Here is a 16,691-nt window from a genome sequence, read left to right on the forward strand (position 1 = left end):
GTTAACAATGCATCACCATCTTTAAAGTTCCTCAAGACAAATGCTCTAAAGAGCCATAGTTAGCAATTATTTGCACTGTCTGCTTAAATTTCTAAATACTGTGGGCTAAGGAGCGGCCATTCCTGAGAGTCTCACCATTTACCCTTTACCACACTCTTCTGGCCTTCTCCATATTGCCTGGAACTGCAGCTCAGCCTCAGTTAAGTCAAAGGGCTGATGTGCGGACACACAAATTTGTTTGGAACAATCATTTATTCTGATGATCGGTAGGGATCCCCGGGGATGGACGCCCACTTATTAGAAGGGATAGGCGATGAATGGATATTCCAGAAAAACACCTTGGATGATTATTTACAGACTCTATTTTCTCTAACAATCTATGCTCTGACCCACAAAGCTCTCCCCAGTGCTGCACCTCCTTACATCTCCTCCCTCATCTCTGTCTACCACCCTACTCCGGCTCCACATTCTGCCAACGACCTTAGATTAAAATCCTCCATAATCCGAACCTCCCACTCCCGTCTCCAAGATTTCTCTCGTGCTGCACCAGTCCTCTGGAATGTGCTACCCCAGACAATCAGATTAATTCCCAATATCCACAGTTTTAAACGTGCCCTGAAAACACATCTATTTAGACCGGCCTATAACATTCCCTGATCTGACTTCTTTCCATGGCCCTCCTTTTAGATTAGTCATCAGAGTAAGATTCCCTCACACTCCTTCTCTTCATGTCCGTCATACGCGGATACTGGCTGGTGACCGGCTCATGCAGCTTTATGTTAACACCCCATGTGTATAAAAATGGCCGGACCATTGTACAGAACAAACACTGTTACACTTTGTGTCTCCTTTATTTCCTCATAGATTGTAAGCTCTTGCGAGCAGGGTCCTCACTCCTCAGGTTGAATTATAAATTAACTTTGTCACTATGTAATGTCTGATATTGTTTGTTTCATGTTCCCTCTAAGTTGTAAAGTGCTGCGTAATATGTTGGTGCTATATAAATAAAGATTATTATTATTATGCTAAGGTGCTAAAAGAAAACACATAGTTATCTATGGCAGGCACTCTTATTTTATCTATCTATCTATCTATCTATCTATCTATCTATCTATCTATCTATCTATCTATCTATCTATCTATCTATCTATCTATCTATCTATCTATCTATCTATCTATCTACCTAATATCTATCTAATATCTATCTATCTATCTATCTATCTATCTATCTATCTATCTATCTATCTATCTATCTATCTATCTATCTATCTATCTATCTATCTATCTATCTATCTATCTATCTATCTACCTAATATCTATCTAATATCTATCTATCTATCTATCTATCTATCTATCTATCTATCTATCTATCTATCTATCTACCTAATATCTATCTATCTATCTATCTATCTATCTATCTATCTATCTATCTATCTATCTATCTATCTATCTATCTATCTCATATCTATCTCATATCTATCTATCTATCTATCTATCTATCTATCTATCTATCTATCTATCTATCTATCTATCTATCTATCTATCTATCTATCTATCTATCTATCTATCTATCTATCTATCTATCTATCTCATATCTGTCTATGCTCATATCTATCTATCATCTAGTGCACAAGAAAATGTCGACAGCACACTGCGAACACTAATGTCACCTAAGCCACTAAATATAAATAAATATGCATTACTGCTAAATCTACTTACAATAGGGAGGCTCTTAGCGCATATTTTGATCAAATTGTGTGAGTCCACCTGCCACGACAAGGCAGTGAGAACCTACGCTGCACATACACCCAGAACTGGGACTAAGCCTACATATATCTGGGGATGGTTGGAACTATCTTTCTATCTGTCCCTGCCAGGTACATTAGGATAATTTTTGTTAAATTGAAATAAAAAAAATGTATGAGAAATATAATCTATAAAGATATAATTAGCTATAAAGCTAATAGATGTATGTCCATGGTGCTAGTGGAACAAAGAATATTCTGTATACATACAGTCAAGATAAATACCAACATGCCAACAGTCCTGTTTATGTAGGTTTATCCCACAAAATATGTTAATTTACATAAATCAACATTTTTTGCACAAACAGGGGAGTTTTTAGGCTGTTTGAGGCACTCTTATTTTATCTATCTATCTCTCATATCTATCGATCTCTCATATCTATCTATCTCTCTCATATCTATCGATCTCTCATATCTATCGATCTCTCATATCTATCCACATATCTGCAGAAATATTGCATGATTAATTCAAGAATAAGAGGGTATATATTTCTATGGTCCCCAACCCTACAATTACTGGAATATCCTGCTGTCATTAGAGCCATTATAACAGCACAAAGGTGAGAAATCCCATAGACATAGACATTTTGCTTTTATTCCATATAATCCAATAAAAAAAATCAGTTCATGACTTTTTCTATTGTATTTAATAAAGAACGTGACCGTGACATCATTGGCTGAGAACAAGAATTCCTGGTTATTTCTAACCATTATATGTTGGATAGCCTATGGGTTAAACCGATGGTTCATAAACTGTTAAAACGTCCGATTCTCCTTTCTTATCTTAAATAACCCGTTTTTGAAGAGTTAGATCCATTTAGTGAAAATTGACTGTTCCTCTGTCAATTCAGCCTTCAGCCTAGCAGGTTCCTTTTCTCCATGTTTCTCCGGCTGGGAAATCACAGAGTTGTATCATAGAATCAACTATTGATTTCTCTTTGCTTCCCCCTTTCCTCCTTTGCTTCTTCTGTCTATTTAGCCGGTTTATGCCCCAGGCACAGACTTTTTTTTATTTTTTTAATGGTTAACTATTTACGACCTGCTTAAGATTAGATTAAAAAGGTTTCATGAAGTTAAAACTCAGCTGAATGCAACCGCAAAGGCAGGGGCGTAACTAGGAAAGACTGGGCCCCATAGCAAACTTTTGACTGGGGCCCCACCTCCCCTGGGTGTCACACAACCTCCGCTTGTAGATAGTGCCTTTTTTACAGCCCCCCCCTGTAGATAACGCCATACATCCCCCTGTAGATAACGCCATACAGCCCCCCCTGTAGAGAACGCCATACAGCCCCCACTGTAGAGAACGCCATACAGCCCCCACGGTAGAGAACGCCATACAGCCCCCACTGTAGAGAACGCCATACAGCCCCCACTGTAGAGAACGCCATACAGCCCCCACTGTAGAGAACGCCATACAGCCCCCCCTGTAGATAGCGCCATACAGCCCCCACTGTAGAGAACGCTATACAGCCCCCACTGTAGAGAACGCCATACAGCCCCCCCTGTAGGGAACGCCATACAGCCCCCCCTGTAGGGAACGCCATACAGCCCCCCCTGTAGGGAACGCCATACAGCCCCCACTGTAGGGAACGCCATACAGCCCCCCCCTGTAGAGAACGCCATACAGCCCCCCTGTAGGGAATAGGGGATACATGTGTGATCGCTGGCAGCGATAGGGAGAACGGGGGACTGAAAGTTCCCGGAAGTTCTCCATGACTAACCTCTGACTTCCGACGTCTGTGTCGGCAGCTCAATAAAAATGAAAGGAGCGCTGGTCACGCATGCGCACAAGCGTGACCGGCGCTTCATTCATTTCTACGGAGCTGCCGACACAGACCCCGGAAGTCCGAGGTTTGTGATGGAGAACTTCAGGGGACTTTCAGTCCCCCGTTCTCCCTATCGCTGCCAGCGATCACACATGTATCCCCTGTCCTGTGGATAGGGGGATACATGTCTTTTTTTTTAATGGCAGAACGGGGAGATACCTCCCTGCTCTGCCGTAGTGTTCAGTGGCGTCGCGCTGTAGTAGCCATAGTGGCTGCTAGGGGAGCCTACGGCCATGGTGGGGGCCCGTGCCGGCGGGCAACACGGGCCCCCTCATGCCGCGGGCCCCGTAGCAGCCGCGCAAAGGAACAACCACGTATGTTAACAGAGAAGAAATGCAGAACTATACCTAAAATTGGAGCGTTTCGACCCTTAAAGGGGTTTTTCAAGGTGTGGGTGAATTTTTTGAAACCACCTTTACTGTATCTATTATGTCCATTTAAAAAAAATAAAAAAAATGTCCCCTAATTGTAGACAACCCCTCTTACTCTTTAACAATATTACAAAGTTTAGAATTGTATCTGGCCAGGTAACTCGCCATTATTACCTTTTCACAATTCTGGCTTTTGTCAGCAGTGCCAGCCTCGTTGCAGTCGCAGGGTTGGCATACATCAATGGCTGATGGGTCAGCCCCAAATTTGCGGTAAAAGAAAATCTTGCAAACTTCACAGTTCGATCCTATAAGGAGCAAGGAGTGCATGTTTAACCTTAAAATGTATTATAATTATCTGCAGGAGTTTGTTAAAAGTCCATAGTCCTTTGAGAGAATGATCATTTTCTGAATGTCCATTTTAATGCCCCTTTCATCTCTGCCTGCCAATGTAGTGATCCAGAGCATATGAAATTATGAACCTGTTTCTAACGGTGTTTTACTTCATTTAACTTCCATCTGTTATACAACCCAAACTTGTGTCTCTGGAAAGAAATGCCTCATAACTGCAATTCCAGAGTCCAAAATTTTCTATTAAAACTAGTTTTTGCTTGCTTTTTTATTTTATTTTTTATTTTTACAAAAAATAAAAAAATGCTTTGCATTTGCAATCAGTAAAAACAACTACAAAGTAATAATATGCAGAACATAATGTGTTGAAATTTAGGGATCATTTTAAACAAAATGTCAAATAATTCATTAAGAACATAAAATATTGGCATTAAATTACCTTCTCTATATAAATGCAATATACTAGTTCATTATTTATTAATTAATTATTAAATGACCATAAATTTTAAAAAAAATTGTCTCAATTTACACCAAACACCAAATTGTGCAAAATAGCTGAAAAAAAACTCACTCTCCAGTGCCACCTATAGGTGGTACCCTGTCAGTGCTTTGCAAGCTGTGAGGTGGGCTTCACTGGGGAGGCTGTTTTGACTGTAGTGATTATTTGCTGCACAGGCCATTTATTTTTTTTGTTGCACCAATCTCTGGTTTAGCAGCATAACTTATTTTAATGTTATAATAGATTCAGGAGACACATTTTAATGTAGGTTAATGTACAGATATGTCCTTCCTTACCTTTCTTCTTATCTCAACATATACTGAGATGTGTGGCGCGAGATGGCCAGGTTTGAAAATATATAAATTTTGCGATACTCTGTCACGAGATGTCTCTGTGATATGTGTCTGTGTGGCCACCCAGTGGATGTGATGTGATGTGCAGTCTATCAAGGGTTTTGCTAGCATGTTGCGATATTGTATTGAAATGGTTTCATGAGAAATTGGAATCCTTAACCAAATTCAGTCAAAAGTAATGGTGGACACATCTGTAATGTTTAAAAATGTTGGCATGGACTTTGACCAATAGTGAGAGCCCAATACAAAAAGATTGAGAAGCCCACTGTATGTCGATGTCTGACCACTAAAGGAAGGTCTTATGCATACAACTGTATTTGAGATCCATATCACACAAATCATAGTGTTTAGGCATTTCAATGGGGCCATGCATTTTGCCATATAAAAATACGGCAATATATAGAGAGATTTGTGCAGCCACAATATGGTGCACAATTCGGTTCCACTTGCCAGAGAGAGAATTACTGTGTCATGCACTGCTCCTTCTGACCCCTCTTGTTGCCAAACTACAGATAATAAAAGAAAGGCCAATGTGAAGGAAGTAACATTTGACTGCAGGATCAGACTACACAGGGTTTATTTGTAGTCTGTAACCATGGAGACACATAGGTTGGCATAAGAGCTGTTGACAATAAATGGTAGGATATTAATCCAGACTATTTGCAAAGTTGCTTTGCGTTTTCATTTTAGATACATCAGAGCAATAAACAATAGTTACAAAAGTCTACATACCCTTTAGTAAACCTTTTTAATTTATTTTAATTATCTAACTATAACGTAAGCGCCTGTTACTCAAACAAATCTGTAGCTTTCAAGCACAGCATATTTTGCAACATTAAAGGACTTTTACATTGATGACCTAATCCATCGGATAGGCCATAAATATAAGATTGGAGAGGGTCCGACTACAGGCATTCCCGCCGATCACCTAACTGAAGGGGCCGCGGATCTCGGCGGCGCGGTTTCTTCAGTGTTTACTAGGCGCAGCGCCGTACACTTCCGTAGTGTCTCGAATTGAAGCTCAGTCGCATTCACTTGCTACGGAAGTTTACGGCGCTGTGTCTGTAAACTGGGAAAAAGCCACAGTGGGATTTGCGAGGGTGCCAGGAGTCAGGCCCCCACTGATTTTTTTTAGTGATGGCCTGTCCTTAGGAGAGGCCATAAATATAACAAGTCCTGGAAAACCGCTTTAATACACAACCCTATACTTCAACAAAGTCCTAGATATCCGAATCAATACTGTAATAGTGAACATCTTACCTGCAGTACTGTGCAAACAATAGTCACACACCCCTCCACCTCCTTGTTCGTGGTCATGAGGGTGGGGGTCCGCATTTGTATTATAGTGACAGCTGGATGAATGGTTGTTGCACCGGCACGGTACGCAGTTATAAGCATTCACATGGTCACCTTGATGAAACGGCTTGTTATTAAAGAGGGGCAAACAGCGATCACACTAGAGACGGAAATATAACAAAAAAAAGGAAATTCAGAGTCGTAGTTTCAGTTCCACATTCGTGTTCCATTTATAAGCTTATCAGCTTGCTTTCATGTGATAATTTTGGAAAATATGGATTAACCAATTCACACTCTTAGGAACAATTTAGTCACTGAACGAATTTGCCTGAGGCTCTTTATCCTTTTGAAAAATAGGGATTTATACCCTCCTATGTGCTGCACAATGACTTCGGTGGGTCACAGTAAGCACGCTCATACATATTCATGTGACCCTGTCCGTCTGTTGGCATCGCTTTTCTTTGAAGTTTGACCCCAGTAGATGCCTTCTTCTACCAAGAGGCTTCCTCGTAATGGCACAATAAATATTGTTCCACTTAAAGGGCTTAATTTTTAAGTTAAAGCTGTTAGCATGGCTAACTAAAAGTAATACAGCAGCAGTAAAATGTACTAACTACTGCAAATGTACCATAAATCAAACCATGCCTGAATTTCCCTCCAGGGCAATTCCCTGAGGCGCAGAAGCTTGCTGAAATTTGCATAAAAATACAGTGTATACTTAGTGGCAAAAGTTAACGAAAAAAACAATGTCAGAGCGGACGATGATACTTGAAGATTTAGAGAATTCAATTAAAATTGACTATAATTTTATAAGAAAAACAAGATGATAAATGGGATTTTTAAAGATTGGAAACATTACATTTGCAGACGATCTTGCTGAATATTTTATAACATAACTAATTTTTGTTTTATGTGTTTTTTATTATCAGCGTGGACTTCGAAGTCAAAAACTTATGGCATGCAGCATTTTGTAGCTCATTTCTGACATTATTAGGCCTCATGCACGCGGCCGTAGTGGTGTGCAGGGGCCGTGATTTGCAGCTCGGACGGCCGCGGAGTGTCACTCGCGGCCGCCCGCAAATAACGGGTCGTGCAAATTGCAGTGTGCATTCATTTCAACGAGCCTGGACCGCAAAATGCGGCCATAAAAAGACATGGCCTATCTTTTTGCGGTCCAGGCTCCCGGGCAATGTATGGACCGTGGAAACCACGGTCTTGTGGCTGGGCCCATTGAAATGAATGGGGCTGCAACTCACCCGCAGATTTGCGGGTGAATTGCGGTCTCAAAAATACATTAGTGTGCATGGGGCCTTAATTTATCTCCCTTATTCTCACGCATATCATGCGTGTGTTCACAAGTTAAATCATATTTTTGGCAGCAACTTTCGCAACGTTCGTGCAAAACCGCACCGTTTTGCAGCAATTTTGTCACAATTGCAGCAAAAAAGCAAATGACGGCAACATGTAAAAACAGTGTAATGATGGGGGTAAGGAAACAGACAAGTGAGCCCTTATCTACCCGCCACTCAGTCCCTGCCTACTTGCAACGACCCGCCCTAGGCGACGGGGTACAACTGGGCGACGGTCCCTACGCTCAGTAAGTGCACGACAGACAAGGGTACACAAAGCTAAGGGAAAAGGGGCAGTTGCCCACGGCAACACCGTGAGCAACAAGAGTGGTGAACGAGCCGAGTCAAACCAGGAGTGTACGAGGTACCAAACACAGAGTAGGAGAGTAGTGAACAAGCCGAGTCAAACCAGGAGTGTACGAGGTACCAAACGCAGAGCTGGAGAGTAGTCAGTAAGCCAGGGTCAAATGGTTCAAGAAGCTGCAGCAGGGCCATGAAACAAAACGAGAAGAATCACAAGCAAGGAGGAACAGGAAAGGCAGGTATAAATAGACAGAGGACGGGAGCTAGCTCCGTCTGGCCAGGCTGTGATAGGCTCTCCCACTCCTAAGCCTGCCATCCTGAGTGGTGGAAGATGGAGTCAGTCTCACAGACATAGAAGCAGGTGCAGACTGATTACCTATGGGCGTGGATACAGAAGCTGTGCCTGGCAGATCCATAACAAACAGTCTGGTTTCTTAAACCCTTATAGTTCAGCTGGCGTTAAAATACACCCATCGCAATGAATGGAGAACCAGGTAATCCATTGCGGCACGAGACGCCAGAGAGGGGGATGGTCTTTGTTAGCTTACAGAGTTGGAGAACTCCTAGGACATCCATATACCCTAGTAGGGCATATGAACAAGGTTGACATCTTTTTATAAGAAAGCCACCCCAGTCATGAGTTGATTCCCACAGCTCCCGATCCTGAAACCCTTGATTGATAGCGCTAGAGGAAGTTGAGGCCTGCCGCACACTTCTCCTGCCTCAGTCATGTAGTGTTATGGCACCCAATTAAATAGGTGAGCAGGAAATCCTTGGCAGGCCCACCAGATGCTCTCTGTTACCAGCTCTTTGCACTGGCCAACAAAGGGCAGTCTTGGGTGGGAGACCTTCTCTATAAAAATGGTCTCTTAGAGGGGTGGTCCTCTTGAGTTTTTTAGTTCCTTTATATTCTTTGTATATTGACCTCTTTATCATCAATTGATTGAAGATCTGGTCTAGATCAGTGGTGGTCTCCTCAAAGTGGCGGTCAATTGTAGTGGTTTCTCTGGGCGGAGCTCCCTCAATTCGATTGTCTAAGGTACAAACCATTACCCTTATGGAAATCTAGAGAAACCCGTTGGCCATATCAAAGATGAAAAGGGAGGTTTTATTAAATAATTTTTAAAACATTTGCGCCATTTTTATATTGAGTGTAATATTATAGAAAGCGTTTTTGAACTCTGAGGTCCTGCCCCGTGGTGTTCTTTTCCTTCTCTTGCACAGATGTGGATGTGATGCATTCAACCAGGTGGGTGAGGATTCAAAGAACGGTGGACGTGGACATAAGGCAATGCTGTTACCTTATGTGATATACAGGTAGTATTGGCGTCCATAGCGTCCTGATTGCGAGAAAGGATCAAACACACTAGCAGTTAACATAAGAAGACGCAGTACATGTGAACGAAGCCCCCAGTAAAGTTAAAGTTTGTACCTCAGACAATCTCATTGTGGTAGGCAGCTCCGAGACAACCCGGACTATACTTTATACATATGAGGGCAGGTGAACTACTGTGTCTGAATCTATAGTGTCGAAAAATATGCCCAATTTTGGGTACATTTTGGCGTCATTTTGATGTTTGCACCTCGCTAGACACTTTTTTATAGTGTTCTGAAAATGGGGCGTGACTAAACATGCACCAACTTGATCCAAAAATGCGCCAAAAAAACAGGCACCAGATTCTGATGCAAAATAAGCAAAATGAAAAGTGTTATAAGGAAGAGAATAAAGATGGACCAAAATTATCATGCAGTGCGCACCACTGTGATAAATCTGGCTCATTTTGTGCCTACCTGGTCTAAGTTTGCACGGTCTAACTATTAGGCTGGGTTCACAGAGTTTTTTGCAGTAGGAAAATCTGCCTCAACATTACGTTTGGAATCTACACGCCAATTTTCGCTGCGTTTTACGCCCAAGGCCATTGAGCGCTGCGGGCATAAAACACAGTGAAATACGCTTTCTCTGCCTCTCATCGATGTCAATGGTAGGTCAGAGGCGTAAACGCCTGAAGATAGGGCACGTCCCTTCTTTTTCCGGTGAGCCGGTTTTACCGCTCGCGGGACAAAAACGCCTCCGCCTCCCATTGAAATCAATGGGAGGCATTTTCAGCCATTTTTTGGCGCATTTTTTGGCGCATTTTGCGGCGCGGTTTACGCGTCAAATCACTCACCAATAGAGGGGGGCATTATTAAGAAATTTATTTATTGTTAACTAAAATGTGTAAAGTATTATTCTGGTACATACTCAAAGGCTATGTAAATCTTTGGACACTTAAAATTATGGGATTTTACCCCCTTAACGGGGCATGGCCTAATTGCCTGTCAGTTTTAACACTGAGGGTATGTTCACTCGTAGTTTTTTCAGGCGTATTTTGGGGCGTTTACTCCTCGAAAAACGCCTGAAAAAAGGAAGCAGAACGCCTACAAACATCTGCTTATTGATTTCAATGGGAAATACGACGTTCTGTTCAGACGGGGTGTTTTTGTACGCCTCATATTCAAAAAACGCAGTGTAAAAAGACGCCCACCAAAAAGTAGTGCATGTCACTTCTTGAGCCGTTTCTGGAGCCGTTTTTCATTGACTCTATAGAAAAACCGCTCCAAAAACGGCCGTAGAAAATGCCACGAAAACTGACAATGAAAACAGCTCCAAATTTTCAGACGTTTTTGAGTATGCGTGTGCACATACCCTGACAGGCAATAATGCTTTGGTATACTAAGTATACCAAAGCATTATATAAGCGCATGGTGAAGTCCCCTAGTGGGACAAAGAAAAAAGTTAAACGGCTAAAGTTTATGAAAAAAAATAAAAAAAGTTTACAGTAAAAATAAAATAAAACCACTTTTTCCCCCAAAAAGTAGTTTTTATTTTAAAAGTGTAAAAAAACAAGTAACACATACACATATATGGTATCACCGCAATCATAACGACTCAAACAATAAAGTTAGCCGGGTGAACGGCGTCCAAAAAAACGCAAAAAACAGTGGCAAAATTTATTTCTTTTTTCTCCCATTCCCACCATAAAAAATAAAATAAGTTAATCAATGCACTATATGCACCCAAAAATTATGCAATTGAAGAATACAACTCGTCCCGCAAAAAAACAAGCCCTTATACGGCTATGTCGACAGAATAAAAAAAAAGTTACGATTCTTAGAATGCAACCGTGAAAAAACAAAAAATTATCCCTGGTCATTAACACACAAAATGGCCTGGTCATTAATAGGTTAAACAACTTTTTAATTGTTTTTCAATTTTTTATACTTTTTGAGATACAGCTTCAGGCTTATTAAGGATTTATGTTGGATACATAGAAGCTTTATCTTACGCTCGAAGCCAAACCTGTCAGGTCAGTGGGACTGAAAGCTTTGGTGACAGCAGGTCCTACGTGTCTCTGACTTACAGGATCCAGCTGTTATCGCTCACATCTAAGTTGTTAACTGTGATCGATAATAGCTGCATCACGCAGGACCCGCTTTCACCGATGCCGTCAGTCCTGTTGACCTGACGGATTGAATTTTGAGCGCAAGATACAGCTTCGATGTATTCAAAATATATAGAAACTGTATCTAAAAAAAGTACCATTTTTATTTTTAGAAAAAAAAATTGAAACGTTTTTAAAAATCCTATAAAACGGTGTTTTATTTAAAAAAAAAAAAAAGTGAAAAATATCAGAGCTAAAAAAATTCCCAAATAGACTAATTGTAAAGATTCATCTTAGAAGTTTTTCTGTTATGATATGCTATTTGATACTATATATATACAGTGAAGGAAATAAGTATTTGATCCCTTGCTGATTTTGTAAGTTTGCCCACTGTCAAAGACATGAGCAGTCTAGAATTTTTAGGCTAGGTTAATTTTACCAGTGAGAGATAGATTATATAAATAAAAAAATAAAAAAAAAATCACAGAGTCAAAATTATATATAATTATTTGCATTGTGCACAGAGAAATAAGTATTTGATCCCTTTGGCAAACAAGGCTTAAGGCTGGGTTCACACGTGGCAGAATTTCACTTAAATTCCGCTGCGGACACTCCGCAGCGTTAATCCGCAGCGGAGCCGTTTTTTCCATTGACTTACACTTTAATTTAGCAGTGTTCGTTTAGACAAGGCGTAAAATTCCGCTGCGGAGCATAGGCTGCGGAGCGGAATTTGGTGTCCGCAGCATGATCTGTCTGTTGCGGAGCAGTGGCGGACTCATGGCGGAATTTCTCCATTGACTTCAATGGAGATTCTAATTTCCGCAATGAAGTCCGCAGCTGTCATGCACATGTTATGTGTGCTGCGGATCCGTCTTGCTTTTTTAACTTGACATTTCTTCATTCTGGCTGGACCTATGTATTTCTAGGTCTACAGCCAGACTGAGGAAGTCAATGGGGCTCCCGTAATGACGGGAGCGTTGCTAGGAGACGTCAGTAAATAGTCACTGTCCAGGGTGCTGAAAGAGTTAAGCGATCGGCAGTAACTGTTTCTGCACCCGGGACAGTGACTACCGATCCCAATATACAGCAACCTGTAAAAAAAAATGAAGTTCATACTTACCGAGAACTCCCTGCTTCTGTCTCCAGTCCGGCCTCCCAGGATGACGTTTCAGTCTAAATGACGGCTGCAGCCAATCACAGGCCAAGCACAGGCTGCAGCGGTCACATGGACTGCCGCGTCATCCAGGGAGGTCGGGCTGGATGCCGAAAGAGGGACGCGTCACCAAGACAACGGCCGGTAAGTATGAAATTCGTTTACTTTCACTAGGGAAAGTGCTGTCCCTTCTCTCTATCCTGCACTGATAGGGAGAAGGGAAGTACTTTTACCGCAGTCCGCAGCAGCTAGTCCGCATCAATTTACTGCACATTTTGTGCAGATCCGCAGCAGAATCTGCAACGCAGATTCTGTGCGGCATTGATGCGGACAGTTGCGGAGGAAATCCGCCACGTGTGGTCATGCCCTAATACTTGGTGGCAAAAGCCTTGTTGGCAAGCACAGCAGTCAGACGTTTTTGTAGTTGATGATGAGGTTTGCACACATGTTATATGGATTTTTGGCCCACTCCTCTTTGCAGATCATCTGTAAATCATTAAGATTTCAAGGCTGTCGCTTGGCAACTCGGATCTTCAGCTCCCTCCATAAGTTTTCGATGGGATTAAGGTCTGGAGACTGGCGAGGCCACTCCATGACCTTAATGTGCTTCTTTTTGAGCCACTCCTTTGTTGCCTTGGCTGTATGTTTCGGGTCATTGTCGTGCTGGAAGACCCAGCCACGAGCCATTTTTAATGTCCTGGTGGAGGGAACTAGGTTGTCACTCAGGATTTGACGGTACATGGCTCCATCCATTCTCCCATTGATGCGGTGAAGTAGTCCTGTGCCCTTAGCAGAGAAACACCCCCAAAACATAATGTTTCCACCTCCATGCTTGACAGTGGGGACGGTGTTCTTTGGGTCATAGGCAGCATTTCTCTTCCTCCAAACACGGCGAGTTGAGTTAATGCCAAAGAGCTCAATTTTAGTCTCATCTGACCACAGCACCTTCTCCCAATCACTCTCAGAATCATCCAGATGTTCATTTGCAAACTTCAGACGGGCCTGTACATGTGCCTTCTTGAGCAGGGGGACCTTGCGGGTACTGCAGGATTTTAATCCATTACGGCGTAATGTGTTACCAATGGTTTTCTTGGTGACTGTGGTCCCAGCTGCCTTGAGATCATTAACAAGTTCCCCCCGTGTAGTTTTCGGCTGAGCTCTCACCTTCCTCAGGATCAAGGATACCCCACGAGGTGAGATTTTGCATGGAGCCCCAGATCGATGTCGATTGACAGTCATTTTGTATGTCTTCCATTTTTTTACTATTGCACCAACAGTTGTCTCCTTCTCACCCAGAGTCTTACATATGGTTTTGTAGCCCATTCCAGCCTTGTGCAGGTCTATGATCTTGTCCCTGACATCCTTAGAAAGCTCTTTGGTCTTGCCCATGTTGTAGAGGTTAGAGTCAGACTGATTCATTGAGTCTGTGGACAGGAGTCTTTTATACAGGTGACCATGTAAGAGCTGTCTATAATGCAGGCACCAAGTTGATTTGGAGCGTGTAACTGGTCTGGAGGAGGCTGACCTCTTAATGGTTGGTAGGGGATCAAATACTTATTTCTCTGTGCACAATGCAAATAAATATATATAATTTTGACTATGTGATTTTCTGTTTTTTTAATTTTATATAATCTATCTCTCACTGGTAAAATTAACCTAGCCTAAAAATTCTAGACTGTTCATGACTTAGACAGTGGGCAAACTTACAAAATCAGCAAGGGATCAAATACTTATATATATATATATATATATATGTGTGTATATATATATATATATATATATATATATATATATATATATATATATATATATGCGTATGTATGTTTTTTAGGAAAAATAAAAACTCACAAATAAAAACTCATAAATAACAATACTTCACATTATTTAAAAAGAAAAAGGGAAAAACTAATATTGATTGACCACATACATTTTCTTACATTTTAGAAAAAGTAAATATTATCGACTATCTATCTCTATCTCTATCTATCTCTATCTATCTCTATCTATCTCTATCTATCTATCTCCATTGATAGCAAATCTATGAATGTCATCCACTTTCCTAATTTTCTTGAAAACCCCTACACATTTGTGGTCAGATGTAATGAATCCGTGTTCACTTTTTCTGTTGGGAAATATCGCTCAATATACTCTGTCTGAATCATTTCTGTTTTTTATTGCCTATCCAGTAATGAGCCAGACTTTCTTAAGATCTTTGAACTGAATACATTAAAACTTGCATGAAACTATCAGGGCAATCAAAAAAATACTAAAATGTTCCCATTTGATGTACTAAAGAATAATATCAAAGGACAGTCGCAATGCCAGCAGGAATAACAAGTAGGGTAGGATGTTTAAAACATCACCATAGGAAAGTAGAAATAAATAATTGACATCTACCTCGGAAATAAGGTCAGGGAAATGAACGTTGTAGAGGGGCTCTGCTTGGCCCACACAGGGCTGACATATTCCTCAACGCTATCAATCTTAAGCACTGCAGGATTTTATCATCAGCGGTAATTTGAGTTGATTATGGCGTCAATGTCAAGATAATGATATAGGTTCTGAGGATAATGAAAGAGTAATGGAGGAGAAGAGCTGGAACAATTACTTATGTGGTTACCATACTATAAAGTAATGGTCACCTCCATATTCGGGGTTCATTGCAAACTCCATAAATGGAGGTCATTTTTTGTATTCTTGAGGAAGAAATGAAATATTCGTGTACTATTCGCGTTGTATGATCCATTTGGAGACACTTTAACATACCTTACACCACCTCTTGGTTGAATTAGTTTTGGTGCATTTTAAGCCATGCCTGTTTTCATGAAGCCATGCCTGTTTTCATGAAGCCATGGCCGTTTTCATGAAGCCATGGCCGTTTTCATGAAGCCATGGCCGTTTTCATGAAGCCATGCCTGTTTTCATGAAACCATGGCCGTTTTCATGAAGCCATGGCCGTTTTCATGAAGCCATGGCCGTTTTCATGAAGCCATGCCCGTTTTCATGAAGCCATGCCCGTTTTCATGAAGCCATGGCCGTTTTCATGAAGCCATGGCCGTTTTCATGAAGCCATGGCCGTTTTCATGAAGCCATGCCCGTTTTCATGAAGCCATGGCCGTTTTCATGAAGCCATGGCCGTTTTCATGAAGCCATGGCCGTTTTCATGAAGCCATGCCCGTTTTCATGAAGCCGTGCCCGTTTTCGTGAAGCCGTGTCCGTTTTTGTGAAGCCGTGCCCGTTTTCGTGAAGCCGTGCCCGTTTTCGTGAAGCCATTCCCGTTTTCGTGAAGCCATTCCCGTTTTCGTGAAGCCATTCCCGTTTTCGTGAAGCCATGCCCGTTTTCGTGAAGCCATGCCCGTTTTCATGAAGCCATGCCCGTTTTTGAAATTTTTGAGTGTCCAATGAAGTCTAAACATTTGCTCTTTTTGACACATCTGCTTCATAAATGGGTCTAAAACTTGATGCGACATCACGCGCAACAAATTTTTTGATGTACACATGGATATGTTTAGATATAAGATAGTGATATGTGTATATCTACTGCTATAAAAAGTTTAAACACTGTTATACTGTTAAATAAGCCCAAACTTCAGCCCTCAGATAACAATTGCCGTCAATGTAACGTGGGGACTGGTGGGGAAATTGCCCTTCAGCGCACAGCTCAAAAGTTGTGTCCAAAGACAAAAGTATAGCGGCCTGGATTACCCAGGTGCTAGAAACTGGGGCAAAGACACTTCACAAAGACATTTCTGTTATGTATACGCTACAAAAAAAATTGCAAATTCAGGCTTATTAAGGATTTAAATTTCTGATTAATGGCGCAATTGTAAAAATAAATCATAGGAGTTCACATGTCTATTAGTTTAATTATATCCATTAATCTCCTTTGAGTCCTAATCTACAGTTCCTTTAACTGTTCATTCAAAATAATAGTTTTGTGTCCAGGACAGAAAATCCCCTAGAAGG

The 16,691-nt window shown here is 41.3% G+C and overlaps 1 protein-coding gene across 1 annotated transcript in view; it reads right to left on the reverse strand.

Moving 5' to 3' along the window:
* Positions 1-16,691, reverse strand: part of USH2A (usherin) — a 593,484-nt gene that overhangs the window by 522,508 nt on the left and 54,285 nt on the right. The window contains exons 9-10 of the mRNA XM_075863335.1: positions 6,463-6,658; positions 4,177-4,307 (exon numbers count right to left, since the gene is read on the reverse strand). Coding sequence (XP_075719450.1) covers positions 4,177-4,307; positions 6,463-6,658 — 327 coding nt within the window. The remainder of the gene's footprint in view (positions 1-4,176; positions 4,308-6,462; positions 6,659-16,691) is intronic.

Source organism: Rhinoderma darwinii, chromosome 4 (genome assembly GCF_050947455.1).
Source record: "Rhinoderma darwinii isolate aRhiDar2 chromosome 4, aRhiDar2.hap1, whole genome shotgun sequence".
Lineage (NCBI taxonomy): Eukaryota > Metazoa > Chordata > Amphibia > Anura > Rhinodermatidae > Rhinoderma > Rhinoderma darwinii.